At 42.7% G+C, this 25,101-nt stretch overlaps 1 protein-coding gene across 1 annotated transcript in view; it reads left to right on the top strand.

Moving 5' to 3' along the window:
• The window catches only part of DOK7 (docking protein 7), a 247,643-nt gene that overhangs the window by 5,736 nt on the left and 216,806 nt on the right, over positions 1–25,101 (top strand). Inside the window, exons 3-4 of the mRNA XM_082256433.1 lie at positions 14,720–14,950; positions 23,411–23,611. Of these exons, the coding sequence (XP_082112559.1) occupies positions 14,720–14,950; positions 23,411–23,611 (432 nt within the window). The remainder of the gene's footprint in view (positions 1–14,719; positions 14,951–23,410; positions 23,612–25,101) is intronic.

Below are 25,101 nucleotides of genomic sequence, written 5' to 3'. Positions count from 1 at the left end.
GGCTCCGGCCACTTACACAGCCGTAGTGCGCAAACCCGGAAAGAAGACTGGGGGGAAGATGGAATGCCCTGTCAGCGGTGACAGCGCACCGCTGAAGGGATTTGTTCAAAGGTAAGTATTTAATAATGTGCGATGCGTTGTCCTTGTGGCACCCCTCACCTCACACGATACCATAGTGTCTAGGGCAGCTATCCCTCCTGCCCACCCCTTGTCCAAACCCTGCCCCCTAGAATAACAGTGCTGTTGTCCAAAGAGGTCCCTATGCTGCTTAATCTAGAGTGTAGGCACTCTAATACAGGAGGTGTGTTACTGGCCAGATCATGAAAACAAAGGGAAAAAAGCCTACAACATAAAAAAAAAAAAAAAAAAAAAAAAAAAAACGAATGCAGCCACCACATCTAATGATTGGTAAGCTGCAATATATTACATTTATGGTTTGGGGTTTAGTATCACTTTAAATAAGTGTTCTTGGATTTTGATACACTTTAATGCATGCGTTATTCAATCTGCAAGTGTTCAAATTTAGAGTTGCATGTCCTGGAATTTAGGAAAAATCTCTGGAAGTAATAAATACAGCTAGTATCTTTAAAATATTAAATAAAGTTTAAGGTTCCCTCCTGAAACTGCCTATAGTTATATCAATGGAGACAGAGGGGGACTGGTTACATCAAAGCACATTGCTGTCATATAAATAGAAAGAGGATACAGAAGTCAGGTTAGCGTGTGAGCAAGAGGACTGCGAGGAAGGGGAGAGACGGAGGCCTCCGCCGTGGTTTCATGTTACTGGACAGGCAGCGGACAGAACTGAGAAAGCTAAACTTCCTATTCCTTCTGATTTCTGCTACATACTGAAAGAACTGTAAAAATGTTTTTAAATCAGGTAGATTTCAGTCTTGTTCATCTACAGTGATTGCGGTGACTTTGAAATGGTGCCCGCTCTGCTTTGGTGCGACTTTTATAGCGACTTTGATCCAAAGAATGTAAGGTCGGATCAAATTTTTGAGCAAAAATTGCATTAAAGTTGTGTTCCAAAGTCGCAATAGAAATCGTGTGAAATAATGAATATTGAGCCAAAAGAATGATAGCAGAGAGCCATGACTTCATCAGCTTGTTGTTGTTCCCACAGGCTGGGAGACTAGAAAAAAACATGCACCAATGGAAGGAACGCCAGACTAAAGTCTAAAAGAGTCTAAATGTATTTAACCGGTTGCCGACTGCGCACAGTATATTTACTGCGGCAGTCAGCCCCGGCCAGGCAGAGTGACGTAGATCTACGTCGCTAGCCTGTCACCGGGTTTTGAGCCAATAGCGGGAGCGAGCGCGTGCCCGCTGAGGCTCGTTCACAGAGGAGTCCGGGCGTGTGACCGGCGGACTCGATGTCCGCCGGTCACACTACGATCGTCGGTAGAGCGGGAGAAAGGCGGACGGCTTATGTAAACAAGCCGCCTGTCATTCTCCCCTGTGTAAAAATGGAGATCAGACGGTTCTACTATGTTGAACTGTTGATCTCTGTTTTTACAATAGGAGACCTGTCCCATCACAGTTAGAATCACGCCCCTAGGACACACTTAACCCCTCCCTCTCCAATACAGTTAACCCCTTCCCTGCCAGTGTCATTTTTACAGTAACAGTGCATATGTATAGCACTGATTACTGCATTAATGTCACTGGTACCCCCAAAAGTGTCAAAAATGTCAGTCAAGGGTCCGATCTGTTCGCCGCAATGTCGCAGTACCGCAAAAAAAATCGCAGATCGCCGCCATTACTCGTTAAAAAAAAAACACCAAAAATGACAAAAATCTTTCCCTTTGTTAGTAAACGCGATAACTTTGGCGCAAACCAATCAAAATACGCTTTTTGCGATTTTTTTTACCAAACATATGTAGCATAAAACAAATTGGCCGAAAATGTTAAAAAATTTTGATTTTTACATTTTTTTGGGGGCAATTTGAATAAAAAAAAGTGAAAAATATTGTTATTTTTGCAAAATTTACGCTCTTTTTTTTGTTTATAGCGCATGATCAAAAAATCGCACAGGTGATCAAATACCACCAAAAGAAAGCTCTGTTTGTGGGAAAAAAAGGACGTGAAATTCGTTTAGGTACAGCGTCGCACGACCGCGCAATTGTCCGTTAAAGTCGCACAGTAAAAAATCGCAAAAAAACCCCCTGGTCAGGAAGGGGGTAAAATCTTCCGGGGCTTAAGTGGTTAATTTCGTGTTAACTCCTGAATTAATTTGGATACTCTTATCCTTCCATTCCATATTTTATTCTATTGGTGAATGTTTTTTTCTGGTAACCTGCTGGGTACCCACTGGAGGGTAGCCCTGCCTGTTGTAAGCAGCCTAACCGGAGCCAGTCAGCTCTCTGAATGCTTTTGTCCTCTCACAGTCCCTTTGCCTCTTTAGTGTTTTTTCTTCATTGAAGCCTTCACAATCTGGTGTAAGAGAGGTGACAAAGTTTAGTTGCTTAACTGCACCAGAGAACTGTCAGGCAGTGGGGTGCGTCAGACCATATCTGGAACTGAGTGCTGATTAATGAATCTAACACTGGTGTCTATTGAACTGCACTGTCATATTAGTCATATTTCTCAATTGCTGTAACAGGAAAGAAGACCATCAAAATGGATGTTAATACATTGTTGGCTTGATTGTAAATCTATTTATTTTCTTTTCCTGGGGTGGTGTGCCGGGAAGGGCGCAGCTGCCCTGTGGTAATGTGCAGGGAAAAGAGTGGCAGCTCTGAGGTGGTGTGCTGGGAAGGTAGTGGGGGCCAAGGGATGATATGCACAGAAGGAAGTGAACCTCTGGGGTGGTGTGCAGAGAAGGAAGTGGCAGCTCTGGGGTGGTGTACAGAGAAGGTAGTGGTAGCCCTGGGGTGGTGTGCAGAGAAAGGTAGTGGTAGCCCTGGGGTGGTGTGCAGAGAAGGAAGTGGTAGCCCTGGGGTGGTGTGCAGAGAAGGTAGTGGTAGCCATGGGGTGGTGTGCAGAGAAGGAAGTTGAAGCTCTGGGGTGGTGTGCAGAGAAGGTAGTGGTAGCCCTGGGGTGGTGTGCAGAGAAGGAAATGGCAGCTCTGGGGTGGTGTGCAGAGAAGGTAGTGGTAGCCCTGGGGTGGTGTGCAGAGAAGGAAGTGGAAGCTCTGGGGTGGTGTGCAGAGAAGGTAGTGGTAGCCCTGGGGTGGTGTGCAGAGAAGGTAGTGGTAGCCATGGGGTGGTGTGCAGAGAAGGAAGTGGAAGCTCTGGGGTGGTGTGCAGAGAAGGTAGTGGTAGCCCTGGGGTGGTGTGCAGAGAAGGTAGTGGTAGCCATGGGGTGGTGTGCAGAGAAGGAAGTGGAAGCTCTGGGGTGGTGTGCAGAGAAGGAAGTGGTAGCCCTGGGGTGGTGTGCAGAGAAGGTAGTGGTAGCCATGGGGTGGTGTGCAGAGAAGGAAGTGGAAGCTCTGGGGTGGTGTGCAGAGAAGGTAGTGGAAGCTCTGGGGTGGTGTGCAGAGAAGGAAGTGGAAACTCTGGGGTGGTGTGCAGAGAAGGTAGTGGTAGCCCTGGGGTGGTGTGCAGAGAAGGAAATGGCAGCTCTGGGGTGGTTTGCAGAGAAGGTAGTTGCAGCTCTGGAGTAGTGTGCAGAGAAGGAAGCGGTGGCTCTGGGATGGTTTGCAGAGAAGGTAGTAGTAGTAGCCCTGGGGTGGTTTGCAGAGAAGGTAGTGGCAGCTCTGGGGTGGATTGCAGAGAAGGTAGTAGTAGCCCTGGGGTGGTTTGCAGTGAAGGTAGTGGCAGCTCTGGGGTGGTGTGCTGGGAAGAGTGTGGCAGCCTTGGGAAAGAGTGCAGAGAAGACACTGGCAACCCTGGGGTCATGTGCCTGAAAGAGCACGGCAGCCCCAGGGAGGGGCACCTGGAGGTGTGCCCTTCTCTGTATAACACAATATCAAACAGGCACTCATTCATTACAGAGGGGACTTTATATATCACTAGCTACCAATTTCAAGCTTACATAGACAGGCAGGGATGAATGTTGCTGCAAAGTCAGGCTAGATTTGCTAATGTTACTAATTTTGTTTCCTTGATTTGCTTCGTAATTTAGTTTATTATTTTCTAACAAATTCCAAACTTTTAGAACAATTCAAAATCAATTTAACAACTGATTACTCATCAGCTGTCAGCGGGCTTCCCCACTGACAGCTGAATTGTATATAAAAGAATGCTTGCAATTGAAACTTCTGGGGAAAAAAACAGCGTGCCCTCCCCCCCAAAATTCAGGTCAGAGGTCCCCTCCTCCTGAACCATACCAGGCTACATGCCCTCAACAACAGGGGGGGGGGGTGCTTTGTTGATGGGGACAAGGGCTTCTTTCCCACAACCCTGGGCAGGGGTTGTTGCGGTCTGTGGGTGGGGGGCTTATCAGAATCTGGAATATGTACCCTATACTCATTCACAAGGGGGGTGGGCGGGATCCGGGGGATCTTCAAGGATCTGATAAGTCCCCCATCTGCAGACTACAACAACTACCACTGAGGTGCTCGCTCAACACCCCCCCCCCCCCCTTCCTGACCTGCTGGGCTGATATGTATTTTGTTTTTGTTTTTTTTCTGAATTTTCTATTACAGGCATTCTTTTGTTGTTTACATTTCAGCTGTTAGTGGGGAAGCCCATTGACAGCTAATGAGTCATCGGTTGTTAAGGACACAGTGGCCAGCTTCCCAGCCCACTCCTTAGCAACTAGCTATTCTTCAGAATTTGAATCGGTTGATCATTTTTTGACCGATCGGAATTCGAATTGTTCCAAAAATTCTGAATTCATTAGAAAACGAATAAACTAAACTAATGTAGCAAGGTTTCCAGGCCTGTGGCCTGTGGCCTGATGTGGGTCTGCCATTAGTACCGGTAGTCTCTCCAGCCCATGTGAGCTGTGACCCTGGGTGTGATAACTGAAGCAGCGACAACTCCGGCATCTTTGTTTGTGGTTTTTATTTGATTTAAAGGGGATGGGAGAAGGGAATGAGTGGGATACTCCTTGAAGCTTGAACTAATTACACATGGGACTTTACTCCTGAAAATGCCCGTTGGCGTTTCCTCACCACCAGCCGGTGCTCACTAACGCTGAATACTTTGTAGAACACAGAAGTCCTGAATCCTCAACTTTTAATCCAGAAGACTCAGGACTGAGAACTGTAGAACTCCTGACCCTGTGGTGCTGTATAAATCACTGAATACTGTCCCCCGCTTTGGCCAGCTTGAGGTAGTAAGAAGTAGAACTCTGTATAGCTGTACTTGCAACTGACACACTCTATACAATTAAGGGCCCAGCTGCAGGTGCCCCCCTTTGACTTTAACTTTTCAGGGTCCACTGACTATGTACCCCCTTTGTAGCTTCAGGGTCCTCAACCTAGGTACCCCCTTTGCAGCTAGCTAACACTGGATCCCAGAACCTCTTCCGGAGTGGTCCCCTCTAACTTCAGGCAGACCCCCAGGGGCGATCATCAGTACTCACGACCTGTGTAGGCTTTCCTGGGACTGGACCCCTCTCTCTCTCCGCAGGCTCTCGGCACACCGGATCCCCTCAGCTCAACTCAGCTCTCCCTGGACACTCAGGCGTCACCCTGAGACATCCACCTTCCTGGGACTCTGCTCCCGCCAAAGACACAGTGCCACGCACTTCCCCCCAAACTTATACCCACTCCCAGAATCCTTTGCAGCATAATCTGCCTTCTGGGGTAGTTGCAAGCTGGGATGTGTCCCCTGATTGGGCTTCCCACACTGCCCTATGAGAAACCTCTGACAGGAGCCAGTGGGGATACTTCTCCCCTCAGCAGGCACATCTGGAAGCCCTGACACCCTAGCTAAATAAAATCACAGCCCTGCTGTTAGGCAGAAAAGGCCCACTATACATTTACCTAGCACCTACCTGTAGGGTGCTACTCTAATTTTCATGAATTTCAACAAATTACTATTTCATTCAGAGATTCAGATACATCCAAATCTCTGAATAACTGAAAATTCCTCTGAATATATAGGAATGTTGGCTAGCAAAACAGGGAACTTAAAATTGTGCTAAATCCATAGCCAATGTCCTATTTCAAGCATCCAGAAGAGGCAAGTGTGTGAAATGGGGAGTTGGTTTCCCTTCCTTCAGGTTGCAGTCAGTAATTATTTTCTCAGCATGTGCATTGTGGCTCAAGTGTTCTCATTAATGAATCAGAAAGTATTGCAGTCACACAGCTAGGCAAATAGCATTTTCAGGAAGCGGACAGCAATGACAACTCCTATATTTCTTCCACTGCAGTTTTCCTTTAAAGTTTAAATTCATCATGTATCACCTCCACATTTTAGCTTACAATTTGTAACATTTATTGATAACAAATCTACAATTAAAATTGCACCAAAATCTGAGCTTATATTTGACTTTAATTTCATTTTCAAAATTCAGAATTTGACTGTGCAAATTATTTGTCCCACTTCTGAGCTCTTCTGTAATTCAGTAATTTGCAAGCCGTACATCGTTTTTTTTCTTCTTTTTTTTCGCATTTATAAATCCTTTTCCTTTCTGTTACCCCTGCATCCCACTATAAATAAATAGAAGAAATTATTTCAAAACTGCATCAAAAGCAGAACATCATGAATAAAACATGGGCCTTCTATGCTATCATTATTCAGCATTTGTAAAAAGGCATTTACATAACTCTGTAAAATTTGTAAGTAAACCTCAAATCTCCCAACGAAAATCAAATTAATAAAGAGGCTTATGACAGGGCTCTTTTTTTTGTAGTTTTATCATGGCAGTCACGTATGAATTCTAAAAATATTGCTCATTCTTTGGTAATTCTTTATCTTTTCCGGTCTCCAAAAGAATCTGGTTATGTGCTTATTCGTAGAAATAAAAGAGAACCGGAGGAAAAGAAAAGTCACTGCCTTGCCCAGCATCATCCAGGGAGATTTGTGTTACCTAGTGCAAGTTGTAAAGTGCAGTTACATTTGATTACAACAGGCAGCACATATGCTTACTAGCTGTTAGGAACCAGAACCATTTTTATTATATTTTTTTTTGCAAATTTTTCAAAACAGGGCAAGCGTGTGGAAACCAAACATTCTTTTAGAATCCTATTATGGTTCAAGATATATGGAATAATATACATGTCCACACTCCTTGGTACCATGCTGTGAAACAACATGTTGAGTATTAGTGGCTCTTGGTTCCAGAGCTGTGGGGCTGTAGTTCCTGCATAGGGAAGGGGGTGGGGGTCAAAGATGATAGAAATAAACTATCCCAATTCATCTGAAGAGAAAGAAGGAGGATAGGTAAAATAGAAGGGGCTTAGGGGATGTGGGATGTGGGAAAGGCAGGGAAGGGTGTGATGAATAAAAGGGAGGGGAGAGGGGTAGGGGTGGGGGGCTTTGCACCAGTTTTCACCACCCACCTTCCTTTTCTCCCAGAGGGTGGAGAGGACAGTATCTATATTTAGTAGCTATATTTATTGTGATGCACAGCTTAAAGTCTTGGTCAGGGACTATAGTGTGGTATTTCTTCTGCCTATAGCAGCTTCTGTTTCCTAGGCATTGAGGGCAGGGGTAGTAGATGGGTGACACTTCCTCCATGTTCCCCTCCTCTCTTCCTGTTAATGTATACCACTACTGTCATCTTTGCATTTAGGAGGGACATGCAGAGCCGATGCCCTCTCCACCTGTCCAGCCTATCTCCGCCGCTTCACTCTAGATAATGGAATGGGGTCCCACCATACTCATGCGTGCACTCACCTAACTCTTCTGCTTTCATACCCGTGTACAGCTTGAGGACCTCCGTGGCGCTAATCTGCTCCCATTGTTATGGGAGACGGACCGCTCACAGAGAGATTTCCGACAGCATCTCCCTCTCTGCAGCAGGCTGTCTCACCTGCCACAAGCACACACTTCAAGAAAGACTGCTTGCTAAGCCTTAGGTAACCACTTGCTTGTATTCCACACTGTATTAACTCTTACAAAGCTGTCTTCATACCCCAATGCGCTTTTAACTGACCCGAGCTGTAGACTATGTGTGTCGGTTTCTTGCATTGCACCTCTTTAGTAACTTCAGACCAGGCAAAGAGAAGTCTCAAAAGCTTTACTCAAATAACTTAGGCATGACAGTCAAACAAAGGCAACAGACTTGCCCTAAACTAACTAACTCAAGGTTTGTGGCTGCCCCAGCCTACCTGCACAGGTAAGAGTCCATTTTTGGCAAAATCCACGCTGGCAGTGTCCAGGATTGGTATCTTCAGAATGGACTGCAGGTACCAACAATCCCTCTATGCCATGGAAGGCTCCTGAAACCAGGCTTTCATCAGCAGGAACTTTGGACTTGGTATGTCACAGCAGATTGGTAGGATAGACTCCAGCAATGGCATCAGCAGTGGAGACGGCAATGAGTGACCCCAGGATCCGGACCCCTATTCCTTATCTAATGCCACATTCCACAGGGTGGGTGCTTCAGCTACCATCACTGATGTCTGGTCATCAACTGAAAGGGCCATTGGGTTTTTTTCCCTTTTATAATTTGTAGAACATTAGCTTATATCCTAGGCAAACATCTACAGGCTCCTGACTGGATATTGGCAGTGGTGAATGACAGACTCCCATTTAACATCAAGTACATAAATGAAATATTGAGCCCCACCAGTTTACTATAGATGAAAAGGGTGCTAATTTCTACCAGTGCTCAGTCAGTGACCTACAGCAAATGAATGGATTGCAGGGTAAAAATCACAGGATCATTGGCGGAGCAAGAAAGAATGTGGAAATCTCCTAACCATGGGCCACAATCTAACCTTGGGGGTCACCTAAACTATTGCTTGTTTAGTGGTTTCAAGCCTGAGAAAAAACAGCTTCAAAGTGGACCTAGCACATAGTTTTCCATGCTGAGTGCATAAGTAATTTGTGACAATTAAAAGTGGTTATTACCTCTCACAGAAATCATAGAACTCCTGACAATGCCTTTAGTTGCATTTTCTATCCCCAAAGACAGCACCATTTTTGTTCAGGCATTATCAAGGCCCTAGATTGAGATGCTGGTTCAGGAATGACACAACCTGTTGCTTGTGCTATTCTTGATGGAAATTAAAATTGTTGAACACAGACTAGGCACTACTGCAACTTCTCCCTTTATGACTTGCTACAGTTACAATTTTGCAGTCCATACAATAGTGGTGAAAAAATAAGACTAGGCAAATTATAAAATGTACAGCTTTTTAAAAAAATATGCTGTTGCTTTAATTTATAAGTTAGGAATTTATTAATGAAGGCTTGCAAAGTTACTGAAAGGACCACTCCAATGTTGTAGTAGTCATAGGCATAGCGTCTAGATGTTTTTAGAAAGGCTTCTGAATGCCAATGGAGTTGAAAACCAAGCACATTTTAGTGATCCAGTAGACCCCCATCTGGCTTACAAGTGAAGGCAAATGAAAGAAAATGTTTTTAAAGAGAAACTGGGTTTTATTTACTAAGGGAAACTAGGCTTCTCACTTTGTATGGGAAGTTGCACTTGCAAGGGAATTTTCCCAAGAGCTTAGAAAATGTGGTTTCATGTTAGAAAGAATACCCAATTAGGTGCAAGGTAAATAAAAGTAAGGTAAAATAACAAAATTTTTGCTTGCACACAATAAGATGATGGAAGCCAGCAGAGCTTCACCTCATTCACTAAGCCCTGGGGGAGATTGCCTTGCGAAGTGCAACTTCCCTTGCAAAATAAACAGCCTATTTGCCTTTGGTAAATAAACCTCCATGTCAGCTTGCCAACATAGTGCAAAGTGAAAGTGACTTCGCAACGGGCTGACCCCTTACTACTAACGTTGCCAGCAATCCCATGCTGCTCCTTTATTCTCTGAAGCGACTACTAAAATATCTGGTGTGGATGACTTGAAGGAGCAGTGATATCATTCCCCAATCACGTGACAGTGCTTACACCCAGCGATTGGTTGTTAGCACTGTCAAAAGGGAGGAGGTCATGTACTCCATATAAAGGGAGATGAATGGCAGCCTTAGCCCAGGCTCTAGCCAAGCCATGCATGGCGTAGGGGGCATGGCCTGGCTGGAGTCCGGGCTGAGGCTGCCATTCATCTCACTTCATGCACATGGGCCTGCTTCATGATGTGCAGTTTATGGATCTTTTCCTTTAACATTTCTGCAGGCATGCAAGGTATTGTAGACAGTTGCAGAGAAGAAAGGAGTGGCATGGGTGGAACAAGGAGTTGGGAATTGTGTTTGCAGAGATATTGTTCCTTTGTCCTGCATGGACAAATCACAGTGTCCCTTTAACAATACAGCGAATCATATATGTAAAAATATTAAAAAAGTTTTTCTCTTTGCTGCTATTCTTTTTTTTAAATTCAAGTTCAAACCTCCTACAATTTTCTAATGAAATGTGTTAAATCTAAAATGTATTTCTTGGGATTCAGATATATATTTGTAATAATTATTAGAAACCATTAGCTGGTTATATCATGTTCTGTAGTCTGAACAGTATGTAGATAGATTTCTCAGTATTTAATCATCCTCCTGAAATAAAATGCAGACATATTTAGAATGGAGCCACTGATGTAAGGTGTTATTGAAGGATAATGCAATAGTACTAAAGGCAAAAAGGCTGTTCACTTTGCAAGGGGAGTTGCACTTTGCAAGGGAATTTCACTTGCAAAGTGATCAGCCCATTTTCCTTTAGTAAATCAACCCCAGTGAAGTTTAGTGGACACACCAGAAACAAAGAATGAGACAGAGTTCCACACTCACTTATGTATTCTGAGTTTGGCAAGAAAGATGGAGAAACTTTTAGTTGTTTCCACTTTAATAAATCCTAGCAGGTGCCAGGGACTGCAGTAACCAAATCTGTGTAACTGGATTGGCAATCAAAGCTATAGCTCTGTGGTTTTATTGGCTTTCACAAATTACTCATTGATGCATACATATCATTCATTATCAATATAAAGTCTGTGTAGGCCTCTTTAACACTGAAGCTGAGATTTACCACACTCAATAGGTTTCAGAGCATGAACATGATGCCTAGAACTTGCACATTGGGCAGGATATCAGATCAGAATCCAGGAGAGAGTGCAGTTATCTAGAAAAAGTAGCGAGCCAAAAAACCCTAGGAGGATAGAACATCTGGGAACTCCTGCAAAAAGTTTTGGTGTCATAGTTGTGATTGAATGTTGAATCATTTAGGAGATCATAGTTGGCTGTGGATTTAAATGGAAAAGCAATTTATAATAACCATTTGTGGACATTGGACGTGTCAAGTACATCCCGAAGAACTTTAAGAGTATGTAGCGCACAGACAAGACTGGTCTGGCGGTTAGTTCCCGGATTCCATTCCATTTTTTTTCTTTTGGGTAGAACTTGGATAGGGTATGGGTGAGCCAAGAGATACTTTACTAACTGTAAAGTTGAAAATGAGGACATTAACTCTGCACTAAGACTTCAGGGTGAAGGCACCGCCTTTAAAGTGTTTAGATGAACAGTACTAAACAGGGACTCCTCAATAGGAATACAGTCCTAAGTACAAATAGTGGCTACTAATCTCCCAGAAAAGCCAACGAAAGTCTCTAGATCCAGAAGGCTGGCACTCACTGTTTCCTGATCACTGTGCAGCCACGTGCAAGGTCAGTCAATGCCTGTACTCCAGTTGCCTGTGTCCTGGATCCTTAGGAAGCTTTCTGTAAATGCTCCAGGAGGATTGAACAGAGGTCCCCCAACCAAGCAGTAGCTGGGACCACACATAAGTTGCTTGTAGCTCCAAGCAAATTTCCCAAGGATGCCACAGGCCTCAGGCTGGGTCTTACTCCCCCAGGAACAAGGGATCTTTTCTCTGGACTAGCACATTTATATCCCCCATAGCCCCCTGCTGGTCATCGGCCATATTGACCAGGCCGTATTGGCTCAAGAGATATTAACATGCAGGCTGGGGTCATATCTTCCAACCCACTATGCTCCAGGGGAAACAATTGAGGGGGGAAGTAATGCATACAATGCATTTAGGTACAAAAAAACCTGAAGCCTTTACTTTAAAGCAGAGTTCCAACCAAAAGTGAAAATTCTGCTATAAGGCCTTCTCCCCGACTCCTGTTTGTGAAAGGGAGCTTTCGGGGAGAAGGAGGGAGCAGGTAACCGATTTTGACAGGTACCTGCTCCCACTTCCGTTCCGGTCACCTTAAGTGGTTGGAAGTGGAAGGGGTCCTCCCTGAAGTCTACTGGGACACATGACAGGTCCTAGAAGACTTTGAGACCAGTCACAGAGTGCAGCACCGCTCACGCATGCTTAGTGGGCACCCGGCTGTGAAGCCGCAAGTTGCCACAGACAGATGCCTATAGTAGAGATGCTGACGCCACCGAGGGAGGACACGGGGAGAACATGGCTGGATCGTGGGACAGGTGAGTGGCTGTTTAGTAAGTCAGCAGCTACACTTTTTGTAGCTGCTGACATTTAATAAACAAAAAAATGACTGTAACTCAGCTTTAAACTTTTTTCTTAGGACTTGTTCACACCTGACTAAATTTCTAGTGCTTAACAAACGCTGCTATAGCGTTTTTATGGAATTAGTATGGGTATCAGACTGGCGTCAATGAGACATTTTCCAATCATTAAAAAACGCCTCCTAAATGCCCTATGTGCGGTTTTGAAGCGTTTGATGAGCGTTAAGGTGCGTTAAAACTGTTCCACAATGGAAAGTGACAGAAATAAACAAATTTTAATGCCCCAAAACCGCACTGCAACTGCGTCGCAAGAACCTGCCAGAGCGTTTGCTGAGCATTACAATAGACTTGAATGGGAGGCATTGAAAGGCTCAAACACCTCCTGACTCAACATGAGGCATACATTTTGAAGCGACACTAACGCTTCATGCTTTGATAATGTAAACAGCACTGTGTGCTGTCTATTTTATTTTGTGCATAGGCGTTTGAGGGGCATTTTTAACGCCTCTCAAACGCCTGCTTTTAATGCCAGTGTAAACTCAGCCTTATCTGCTGCCATGTTTATTCATTTTTGTAGCAGTGTGCTGAAAATACACACACAATTGCATAAATAAAACAGCTTTTTCATTTGTAGATAACTTTTGCAGTGCTTTGTACTAAAAACTTAATTTTGATATTATTTTAAGCAGGGCAAATTATAGAACAGAATCCTCATTTATCTGCAGAAGCACAGGTTGTTTAAAAGCTATTACTTCTTAAACTAGAACAAAGCATTACCTAGTAGATTCCTTAGAAAAAATAATCAATTTTGCAAGACAACATTGCCAAAAGAAGTCTTTGTCCTTAAAAGAAAAAAACAATCTATACATGCCTTGCTATCTTATTATAAGTAATGAAAAAATAATCTGGCCTTCTCTATAAGTGGTGTACAGATGCAGGAGTTGAAATGCCTAAAGTGGTTGTAAAGGCTCAAAGTTTTTTTACCTTCATGCATTTTTTGCATGAAAGTAAAAAACCTTCTGTGTGCAGCAGCCCTCCCCCCCCCCAATATTTACCTGAGCCCCATCTCGATCCAGCGATGTACACAAGAGCAGCGGCTCTCTGGGGACTCTCCCTCCTCATTGGCTGAGACCTCAGCTGGAGCCAGTGAGCTAATAAGAAGAGAGAGGGGGCGGGGCTTAGCCGCTGTCCAGTGTGTGAATGGACATGCAGAGCCATGTCCTGGAAACAAGCCTACTTGGGTGCCCCCATTGCAAGCTGCTTGCTGTTGGGGCACTTGGCAGGAGGGAAGAGCCAAGAGTACTGGCGAGGGACTCAAGAAGAGGAGGATGCTTGTTTGTTATTTGTGAGATGTTTGTTATTTTTAAAATAGAAAGCTTTTGCTATTACTTTAAATAGTAAAGCAGATTTTCTTTTAAGGAAATATATGCTGTATTCATAAGTTAAAGAGGAAGTAAACCCTCCTCTGCAAGTTGTACCTATAGGTAAGCCTATGATAAGGCTTACCTATAGGTACTGTAAATATCTCCTAAACATGTACCGTTTAGGAGATATTTACCTTACATGCAGCCAGTGACATCACTGGCACATGCGCTCTGAAGGAACGGCCGCTGGTGCCATTGCTTCAGAGCCCCGTGCCGTGGCCGTCGGCTCCCGCGCGCGAGCGTGGGAGTGACGTCACCGCGGCTCCGGCCAGTCAGATGGCCAGATGCCGCGATCCCAGAAGACGGGAGCGACTGAACATGTCGTCTGTCATACAGGTAAGCGGGCGGCACGGCGGGGGCTCATTCTAAGGTAAGTATTTCATAATGAGCTAGTATGCGATGCATACTAGCTCATTATGTGTTTCTCTTTCAGGGTGAAAAAAATAAAAAAAAACTGGGTTTACAACCTCTTTAAGTGGAGTTTCCCTTTTAGTGCCTATAGGCTCTACCTCTGTATTTAAAGCCAGCTCTCCCATACACATCTTCAATTACATGGCTGTAACCTACACCAGGGTGAAGACAGTTGTCCAGCTTGCATGTTTACATTTTATACGTTGGCTAAGAACACTCCGAGTTGTTTTAAATAAAGCATGGGCCAAAATAACCGGCAGAACTGGATATTGTTGCTTTGGTTTTATTATCATAGCGTAGAAAGAAAGAGGAGAATGTAATTTACATAACCGAGCTCTGTATAAAAATAATATGGAATTTGACAGGAAATGTAGCACTTCATTAAAAGGCTCCAGATTATTCCTGTCCAGGCAGATATAGAATATTGTAAATGTTCTCATCTCCAATGTGTTTCTTCTCTTCCAGACTGCCTGCTGATGCTGGTGTACAAGGATAAGTCAGACAGGACGAAGGGGCACAAGGAGAAGATCAGTGTCACATTGGAGGACATCTGTGGAGTAGATGCTGGGCTTTCCTATGAGGGCATGGGCCACACTGTTGCCATTATCAGTTTCTCACAAGTCATCATGCTGGGATTTGATAATAAGGATATTATGAATGCTTGGGATGTACGGATACGTTACAGCTTAGGGGAAGGTAACTACATTTTTTCCCCTAAAAATTTAAACCTCAATATATTCCTTACCTAAAGAGTACAAATATTTTAATGCAACTTCAAACTCCAAAATCAACATTTCTGGATACATCAGTCTCCTTGGTCCCCCACTGCTCTCACTGGTTTCTCCTGTTGGCTTCCACGTCACTACAGGAGATAAGCAAATACAAGTTTAATAAATAAAGTACAAGGTAGATCACAGTCAGTATAACACAAACTAATACATATCAAAAAGGTTGTTGAGAAGGAATTGTACAGATACAGAAGGCCATATTGTAGGACCCTCATAAAAGACAAACAAAAATTGGTATATACCTGCAGATTACATGCAAATACATGCAAACCCTAAACAGTCTAATTTGGCACCCTAGCCAGCCAGTTGTTCCAAAATGTAGAATCATCCTTGGCATTAAAAACATAATAAACATTAGGGAGAGCTCAGAGAGATCCTAACCAAAAAAAGAAAAAAAAGGGGGGGGGGGAGCGGAGGAAAAGGGGAGGTAGACAAAACAAAGAGGAAGGAAGGAGGGGAAGAGCCGGAACAGGAAAACGGTCAAAGGGAGAAGAAGGAGGAAAAGAAGTGAGGGGGAAAGGATAAGAATGGGGAGAAACCAAGAGAAGGGGGGGGGGGGCACAGCAGAAACATAGCCATTATACAATGCATGTACAAATCATCAGAAACAAGCTTTTGAAGGCAGTTCCGTCTCATATGTCAACTTATAAAGCGGTAAGACTGTGTGCACTGCAGTTTTCCAGCTAGCCACAGTGGGTGGAGTGGACTGTTTTCACCTCACAAGAATTTCAATGTAAGTTTCAAAAAATTAATAAATAGGAATAATTTCAACCATTTAGTAGTCTCTATGTCCTCCATGAATCCCAGGAGCACAAGTCATGGATCAAGCCTAAGAGAGAAATCACATAGAGTATTTAGAGCATCAATCACTGACTCCCAATAGGAGCAAATAAGTGGGCACTGCCACATTATTTGAAAGAAAGTGTCAGTAGAGGCACTGTGTACAAAGAACACTAACCATAGGTTAGATTGTAGCTAGTCTCTACAAGGGTGCAATATACCCTGTGTAAAAACTATAATTGTATGAATCTATCCTTAGCAATGATCATATTGGTAAAGTAGGAACTGATACAGTCTTCACAATCGTCCTCAGTGAGATCAGAATATCTCTCTTCCATTTGTCAAAAGTTCTAGTCAAGGTTGAGGCATGACTCCAGATCAACATTCTTTGCAAACATTCTGCAAGTCTGCTGCAAGTTCTGGTTTAGATATGTTGTGAAATAGTTAATCCACCACAGGGGTCACTATTGTTGAATTGTCATGCTGTAGACCAGAGGCGTAACTAGAACCTTTGGGGTCCTGGTGCAAGAAACCATGAAGGGCCCCCCAATCCCCTGGCCGGAGCCCTTTCCTTCAAGCCTGGGGCTCTTCCCACTGATCCTGGGGCCCTTTACTCTCATTGCGGGGCCCTTTATTATGGGGGGATCTTTCACAAGTTCTGCAGTGGGCCCCCTTCCTGCCATCTTGGGGCCTTCCCACGGTGATGGAATGCCAGGGCCTGGTCGCCAGTGTGACCTTTGCGATCCTGGAAGTTCACCCACTGGTGTCAGTAGTTTTTATTTTTTGGTATTTTAATTGTATTATTTTTTATCATTTTATTTTATTTTTCTATAATGTCACTGACTATGACTCTGTCCATTCAGAAAAGGAAGGAGCTGGTAAATTACATATTTACCGACCCCTTCCTGGTTCTCTATTGTGACACATCCCTTGCAGCAGCTGGCAGGAGAGGGAAGGGAGGTAAGGGGGGGGGGGGACCAGGAGAGCGCACAGGGGCCCAGAGACAGCAGAACACAAGTGAACTTGATAGAAGGAGTGGCCTGGGCAGCATACAGAGGAACCAATCTCCTCCTTTTTCCTCCTGCAGCTGCAGGAAAAAGGAGGACAGTGATTTCTCTACATGCTGCCCCCACTGCCCCTCCTATCCAGGTGTACAGGGGAGCCGCACAGGCCCCCTGGAGTATGGGGCCCGGTTTCAATTGCAACCACTGTAGTTACGCCCCTGCTGTAGACTTGCAGAGCTCTTGCTGTAGACTCACCACTGCAACTTTTCTCTTGCTAGATACTTGCCATGCAAATTTGCTACAAATTGGAAAAGTGTCAACTAGAACTTGTGCTTCCAGTGCTCTGCAAGTGTACAACAATGAAAATGTGCACCAAGTTAACAGACTTACAATTCAACACTGCCACAAATTTGTGTCAAGTTATTCTTGCTATCTGGGCTGTCCCTTGCTATAAGCCTGACTAACCCTATCAGACTCTCCCTGACTACACTTTTTAATTATTAAAGGCCCCTTCTGTGATTCAGATTGTGCTATAGATAGCACATCTGCACATATAATGGCCACTAAAATCGTGCAAGATCTCTTAGACATGAACCTTAGGAGAGGCTTCCCAAGATTGGTTTTATTCTGTGCTCCACCTAGTGCCTGTAGAAAATGTCAGGCTTGCTACCGCTGTGTTAATGACTAAAAGGAGCTAGTGGTTTAGTGATCACGGGACTGCTGTATCACTTCCTTTTAAGGCTGGGGTTCACATTTTAAGACTCTTATCAGAGCATGGAGTCTCCCTGCTAAGGAATGGTGGGGATAGAGAGCATATGGCTACCTCCCATCTGACCCATACCAGCCCACATGCTCTCAACGTGGAGATGGTACTTTGTTGGGGGGGGGGGGGGGGGTCATGCCAAAGCACCTTGTCCCCATGGTTCCTCTGGTTGCTCATTTACAAAAAAATACAATGAAAATAAACACACCACGCATTTGAAAAAATCCTTTCTGAAAAAAAAGTCCCATAGTATAAATCCTTAATCAATGATGTCGTTCAGCAATGTAGATTCTAATCCTTTCCCCAGTGGGCAGTTAAATGTAAATAAAGGGATGAGGGATCCTGGCTGATGTCAGTGACCATATATGGCCATGACAAAATATAGCCCCCTTCCTGGCCCATACTAGGGCACATACCTTAAGGGTCTTGTATGGATTTGTATGCCGTTTTGTGCTTTGTTTTTTTGCATGGGTGCCCATTAAATCCATACCAGACCCTCATCAAAGATAAGACTACATTCACACGGGCAATAATGAATGAACAGTGCAATCCGGTGGCAGGAGTTCCAGATGTATGTGAACAGTTGCAGCCAGAAAGTCTGTTCAAATAAACGCAAGGCTGACAGTGGTCTGTAGTTGTCTGCATGGAATTTAACATGGAGCAACTACCTGCAGCTAGGAACAGATGATCGACTTTGGACTTAATTGCTTCATGTATAAATGTGGACAGCCTGGTATTCATTTGTACAGGTTTCCTAGACACATCTGTTCGCATACACCTGTGGTTTCTGATGCAGGAGTTTGCTGTTTGGTCATAATTGCCCATGTGAATGTAGCCTAAGGGTTTGGAATGTACTTTTAGGGGGAACCCCATGCCATTTTAAATGCTCTACCAGACACTTGCCTAGGATCTGAGTCTGGTATAGCTAAAGAGAATCTCCAGCTGATTTTTTTTTTTTTCTAATGAAGCAGCTGGGAAATGTCATTTACAGTCAAATTAAATGTTTTTTATTTTGTAAATGTCACTTTTGCTGTAGCACATCCTACAGATCTACTTCACTTCATATTCCTAAAGCATGCTATTTAAAGGAATTGTGTATTTTTAATGCTTCTTCTTTATTAAAAAAAAAAGAGCTGCTTCCTGTCAAATGATATTTTTAACATTCTTTTTACATTGGTACTTGTCCCCCAGGACAGTGCCCAGCTACCTTTGCCCTTTGACAATTCTTTGCCTATTAGCCTTGAAAATTGAGAAATTGATTTTCAAGACTCTCCTACCATTGATTTTAATGAGGTTCACATTAAACTCCACAATATTCAGATTTTGGATGTGTTTCCCGAACTTGCCCTCTAATTAAAACCAACCAGATTCCCTGTTCAATACTTCCTATTATCACTAACCCGATTGAGCAGCAGCAACACTCTTTGGGTTAACAACTACTGCTGCTGCTCACCTACTCTACCTGCTCACAGGCAGTGATCCTTAAGCCCCGTACACACGATCAGATTATGGAACGATCTGTCGTCCGTTTTTTGTGGCATGCTAGTCTGATGTGGAAAGCGAAGAGGTTATTTTCATACGAATTTTCCCGTACAACAGAATTCTACTTCAGAAGTGATGTCATGTGTTGGATTGTTTTGTATGTGTTCTTTCGTCTGAGCATGCCTAGTCTTGCTCTTAAGATTTTTTTCCGTTGAAATCTGTACTAATGAGACGAAAATCGCACGTTGTTTTGACAGACGGCAAAAATTATATAGCCTGCACATCAGGATTTTGTCTGCCGAAAAGTCGGAGTCAGCTGTCGAAAGCACCATACTAACAATCCGAAAATCGGCAGATCGGTCGTCGGAAAAAATTTCCTTTCATATTTTCTTATCGTGTGTATGGGCCTTTACGCTCCAGCACTTCTAAGTGTCTCCTTGTGCTGCTTTTCCTCCCCTTCTTTGAGCTATGCTGTACAGGGACTTCATGAGGCTAATGTCAAGTCAAATGCAGGTACTGTACTTACACTATTTGCATTTAAAAAATACTTGTCATGAAGAATTACCAGCAGATGAATAAATGGCGGAGCTGCATTAATTTGTGTCTTATATGTCTGCCTGAAGTAAGGATTTAAATTAGTAAGTGCCATTTTCTGAACTTTGATCAACCACGAATAATCCCACTAATTAGTTAGAGCAGGCTTTGGTATAATTTGTTATTATGGAGTTTTCCTCTCTTTCATTTTAATCTGGACATATGGTATTTTAATGTGTGTTTATGTGAATGTATCTGGTATGTGGATTATCCCATCAGCAAATGTTTAAGACCATAGAAAATTGATTTATATTTTTCAGGGAATCATGACAAAATTGACTTACTTCAAAAAGTGAAACAGAATTGCTGACAACTGACGAGTGTTAAGTACAGCTTCAGGTTGCTATTCTTTTGCTCAGTGCAGTCTCTTTATCCCATATTTAAAGCTAAACTCCAAGCAGATATAAAAGCACACCAATTATTGCAGTAATATATTTGTTAAAAAAAAAAAAAATAACAAAATACATTTTGAACTGAAGCTAGTTACTTCTGAGTTAATATCAGCCTTTTATGAACTACTGTACAGCGACACTAACAGAGAGGGAGGGGCACCGCAAAGAGCCAATCAGGTATGCTGAAGTGTACATGTGCTGACAAGAAACATGCTGAAAGGAGAGAGCAGTGTGAGCCCAGAGGTGAACTTCTGCTGTTCATTTTATCTAATCACAGGACGGAGGCAGGAAGAGGACCTAAATTTACTGGTATTTTTTGGGCATTTTTTTTAAAAGTGTTTTTGCAGCTTTTTACAATAGTTTTTAAAGCGTTTTAGAAGTTTATTACAAACATTTTATAGCTTCTGCGTTTTTGTTTAGCCAATAGAAAGCCCTAGAGGAAGGAGAGGGAGGGGAAATTAGGGGTGGAGAGCCGCTGTTTAAGCAAAAAACGACAAGCGACAAAATGCTTGTAAAATGCTTTAGTCAGGCATTTCTATTGAAGTCTATGGGACCAAAAACACTTGCAATCTGCTTAAAAGACTCTCATGTACTTTTTTAACGTTTTTTTCTTCAGACGACAGAATGCTCAGATTTGAACAGGGGCCATTGAAATGAATGGGATTTGGCTTATTGAGCGTTTTAGAGCTTCAAGCAGAAAATGGCTCAGGTGTTTATAGGGCCTAAGTTGTAGTAGAGAAGGTGTGTAGTGTGTAAGATTGAATAAATCTCAGCATTACAGAGTTTGGCCTTTACTTGCCACTCAGGCCAACTCTGACACTTTTCTCCTACATGTAAAAATCATAATTTGTTTGCTAAAAAATTACCCAGAAACCCCCAAACATTATATATATATATATATATATATATATATACTGTATATATAGGTTAACAGAGGCCCTAGGGAATAAAATGGCAGTCATTGCAATTTGTTATGTCACACGGTATTTGCTCAGCAATTTTTCAAATGCAATTTTATGGAAAAAAAAAAAACTTTCATTAATAAAAAAAAACAAAAAACACAATATTTACCCGAAATTATAATGTGACAGATGACATTGCGCCGAGTAAATAGATACCTAACATGTCACACTTTAAAATTACGTACGCTCGTGGAATGGCGCCAAACTTCGGTACCTAAAAACCTCTATACGCTACGCTTTAAAAATGTTTAAAGGTTACCAGTTTACAGTTACAGAGGAGGTCTTGCACTTGAAATATTGCTCTAACTCTAACGATTGCAGCGATACCTCACATCTGTGGTTTGAATGCTGTTTACATATGCCGTCATATACATATGGTAAACCGCTGCCGCTGGTGCATTTATTCTCCCTGATGGCATGAGCGGGATCAGAGGGCCGTGGGATGGGGGTGGGGGTCCCCTCCCGCCACCTGTAAAAGCAATCAAGCAGCTAAACAGCTGCTATGACAGCTTTTACATTGCAGGTAATCCCTTGCTGAAGAAAAGATATCTGAATGATGCCTGCAGCTGTAGGCATCATTCAGATATTGCCACTTCAATTCTCCGATGTCATATGATGTCAACCTGGGGAAAGTGGTTAAAGAAGATCTGCCATTATAATTTCTGTTTACAGTTGGTCACCTATGGGACAAAGTACATATAGTACTTTCCAATGTTTCTAAGTGCTTTCTAACAAACGTTAAGAGGTCTGACCGGTCCGAAAACAGTTACGAAGGCTGATTCATACCTGAAGCTTGTCTTGGCTGTGTGCACTTTCCCGACATAAGCATCGGCAAGAGTAATGCATAGGCTGACACAACCTCCTACCTCTGTATTGTGATAGGGCTTAGAATTTACACTGAAAAAAATTATTAAGCTGGTGAGTCCATGCAAACAGCTGAAAAAATTCACGTGAAAAGTTAATTGCGCTGATTCTCCCCTCTTCCCTGACAACCTCTGTCAATAGCACTGGTCCCTAGTAGTATACTGACTATGCTCTCTTGCTACCTGTTCTTGATGTAGACATGCCTAATGTTAAAATCAATGACAGTAGGGAGGTTGCCACGGGACCTCATCAAAAGTTTTCTAAGGGGCCCCATGATCTGTAGTTAGACCCTTGTTTAAACCATAAATCAAAAATGTAATGTCATGCTTTGCCTTGTGAATAGTCCCGTAGTCTTCTGGGACCTGTGATATGTCCCAGAAAACTGCTGGATGTCATTTGCCATTTTCCCAAAGGGAAAAAAAAACAATGTTGCTGTAGCTGCTTGAAAAGTCTTGGCTGGAGTTAAGCTTTAAAATGCAAGCCAAGTCTATCTAAATCTAATAGTGCATCTAACACTACCCTCCCCCAGAATGACAATTTCGAGGTCCAAGGGGGACTTCAATGCTCCTCTGTCCAGAGTGGAGACACCTTAAGAAACTGTATCACTTGCTGGGTCACCAGATGAAAATAATGGAAAGAAGTCTAAAATAAAAAAAAAGAAAACCTAATGCAACCATCGAAATTTAGGACTGGTAAGCTGCAGCTAGGGATGCACTCAGGCGTGTTCAGATCCTAGTCCCAACCCACCTGAGCAATCCTGCCAGAAAGCTGTCACTGCGCATCGCAAATCATAGGCAGTGAGGCATTTCCCGGCCCGCAGCTGCACATATGATTGATATGATTCATGATTGGCGATGTGCAGTGACGGTTGACTGGTACGATTGCTCAGGTGGGTTGAGACTAGGATAATTAACCTCACATCCCCTGGAAATATTTACATTAACATGTAACCAGCAGGCATTACAAAAGGCCACCAAAAGCTAGGGAGAACCACTTGGTTTTTGTCCAGTCATATAAATTACACTGTGTTGTACTTTCTTTGTTTTGATAAATTATTGTCTTTTTGTAGATAATTTTGCTCTCTAAAAATACTCCTAAAGAAGCTGATATATTCACAAAACATGTTGAGAAGATATGGATAAACTTCGTGTGATAGATAGACCATTAGGTTCAAGCAATTGGTATCACTATGTAATTATCCACTTAAGAGAGAGTAGTTTTAGTTCTTATGTCAAGGCATAATAATCATTTATGTGTTTGTTGTCCATTTGGGTACCATGAAAGTCCGCATAGCCTCCATATCATTTTTTCTATACAAAGATACTTCAGAAGATATTGCCGTGTAAAATTGTCCAGTAGCAGGATTGTTTTAATTTGGTATAATCAGTGGAAATGTAGTCTCTTTATGAAAAAGTACAAGACCTTAGTATGCTGAAAAAATAGAGGAAAGTCACACAAGAAAGAAAGATACACAACAACAATAACAACATGCTGATGCATTTGACCACAGAACTTTTACCTTCTCAGTTCACAGGTTTCATATTGCTGTACTGCCTGGCACCAAACTCGAAACTGGACCTGCCACACTGCATCTGTGCAATGACATCTTAATTCTCGCTAGAGATCTTCCGCCAGTTGTGATCGGGCAATGGAAGTTGTCTGACTTAAGACGATATGGAGCTGTTCCGAATGGCTTTGTCTTTGAAGGAGGAACACGGTGTGGATACTGTAAGTAGTGCATTATGCATGTGATTATTCAAGTAATTTTTAACAAATTTGAGAAGACTTGTCAGAAGGTGTCACTCCTGATAATTGGGGCTAAACTGCTTTATCTTGGAGTTTACATGAGCTTGTTAAGTTGGGTTCTACTACTACTAATCGCGTATAGCACATGTTAAAAAACAATTTATTACCTCCACTGTGCTCTAGCTTTTAGCTAGTCTCCACACTTTCATAGATGCATGCATATGTCATCACAATGTACGTCTTGCACAGCAACGTGCATATACACATGCTTATCACCTGGACTTTGTTCTTGTTGTTGCATTTGCCCCAGGGAGTGATTGTGCATTTAATAAATGCAGTTGACTGGCTACTTCAGGATATTATTTATTTTGTATTTTTAACCATCACGGGGTGTATTTAGTCTTGGAGGATATGCTTATAGTGCCAGCTTTCCATTGTCAACTTTATTGAATTCCTAGTTGCTATGTTGTGCTGCCTGCCCTGACCCTGAACCTACATTTTGTTTTATTTTTTTGGTTTTCAAGTGTTTGTTGTTTATTTTCTTGTTTTGACATTTCGTTTGTTCTTACTACTTCTTCTGGCAATTTTGAATGGTCTTGGCATCTTAGTGGTCAGATGCTTTATTCCAGCTTAAATGTCCTGTAGAAATCCAACCACTGGTATGCACATAAAAAAGGCTGCTGGTAAGGTGAAGACTGCTGTGGGGTGGGTAATTTATCTGAACAGCTGCAGAACCTTACTTTGTATACTTGTATACTTGTATACTTGGACTTTGTATACTTGACTTAAAATGGAGGAAAAGCCTAACTTTAGCTATTCTTCAAAATGTTCCCTCACCATTACTTTGCTTATCCTACCTAACCTGTATAAATAAAGATGTGTATACTTATTATGTACCTATTTTTAAACCCCTCTGGTGACATGATCCGACAACTCTAGCTCCCCTGTGTCAGTGAGCAGCAGTTGCAAGGGAGATGAATGAACGCTGACAATGGCTGGGCCATGAGAGCCTATAGGACATTACAGTTGCAACTCACTGTCTTACTAACATCCCCATGTATTGGTCTAAGTGACATTCTTCTTTACTTATTGGGCCCATATTCGGAGAGGTGATATCTTTTCATAGTCACTTAATGTAGCTAATCAAAGCCTCCCCAAGAATCACAGGATTAATGATCAGAAGCCCCTGGATTCCTTATGATAGGACAATTACTGTGTCTGTTTACTGTCTATATATGTAAGCGATTTGGACTTGTGCACAGACATTTCTGCAGTTCTATTGCATAGAGCAGAGTGCAAGTCATTGGCTAGAATTAGGTCTGTTAAGCAAGTAAGCATTTGTCATTTTGCACAGTAGAGTAAGTATTGGCCAGTGATGGATGCATTTGGCCACTTAAATCTGTATTGCAATATGTGAAAACTAAGAATCCCTGTTTTTATTTCAACTTTTACTTAAAATATGTAAGGGAGTA

Source organism: Pelophylax lessonae, assembly GCF_965119305.1.
Source record: "Pelophylax lessonae genome assembly, chromosome: 1".
In the NCBI taxonomy this organism is placed as follows: domain Eukaryota; kingdom Metazoa; phylum Chordata; class Amphibia; order Anura; family Ranidae; genus Pelophylax; species Pelophylax lessonae.
Note: the sequence above shows the minus strand (reverse complement) of the source record. Positions and strands in the feature narration are given on the sequence as shown.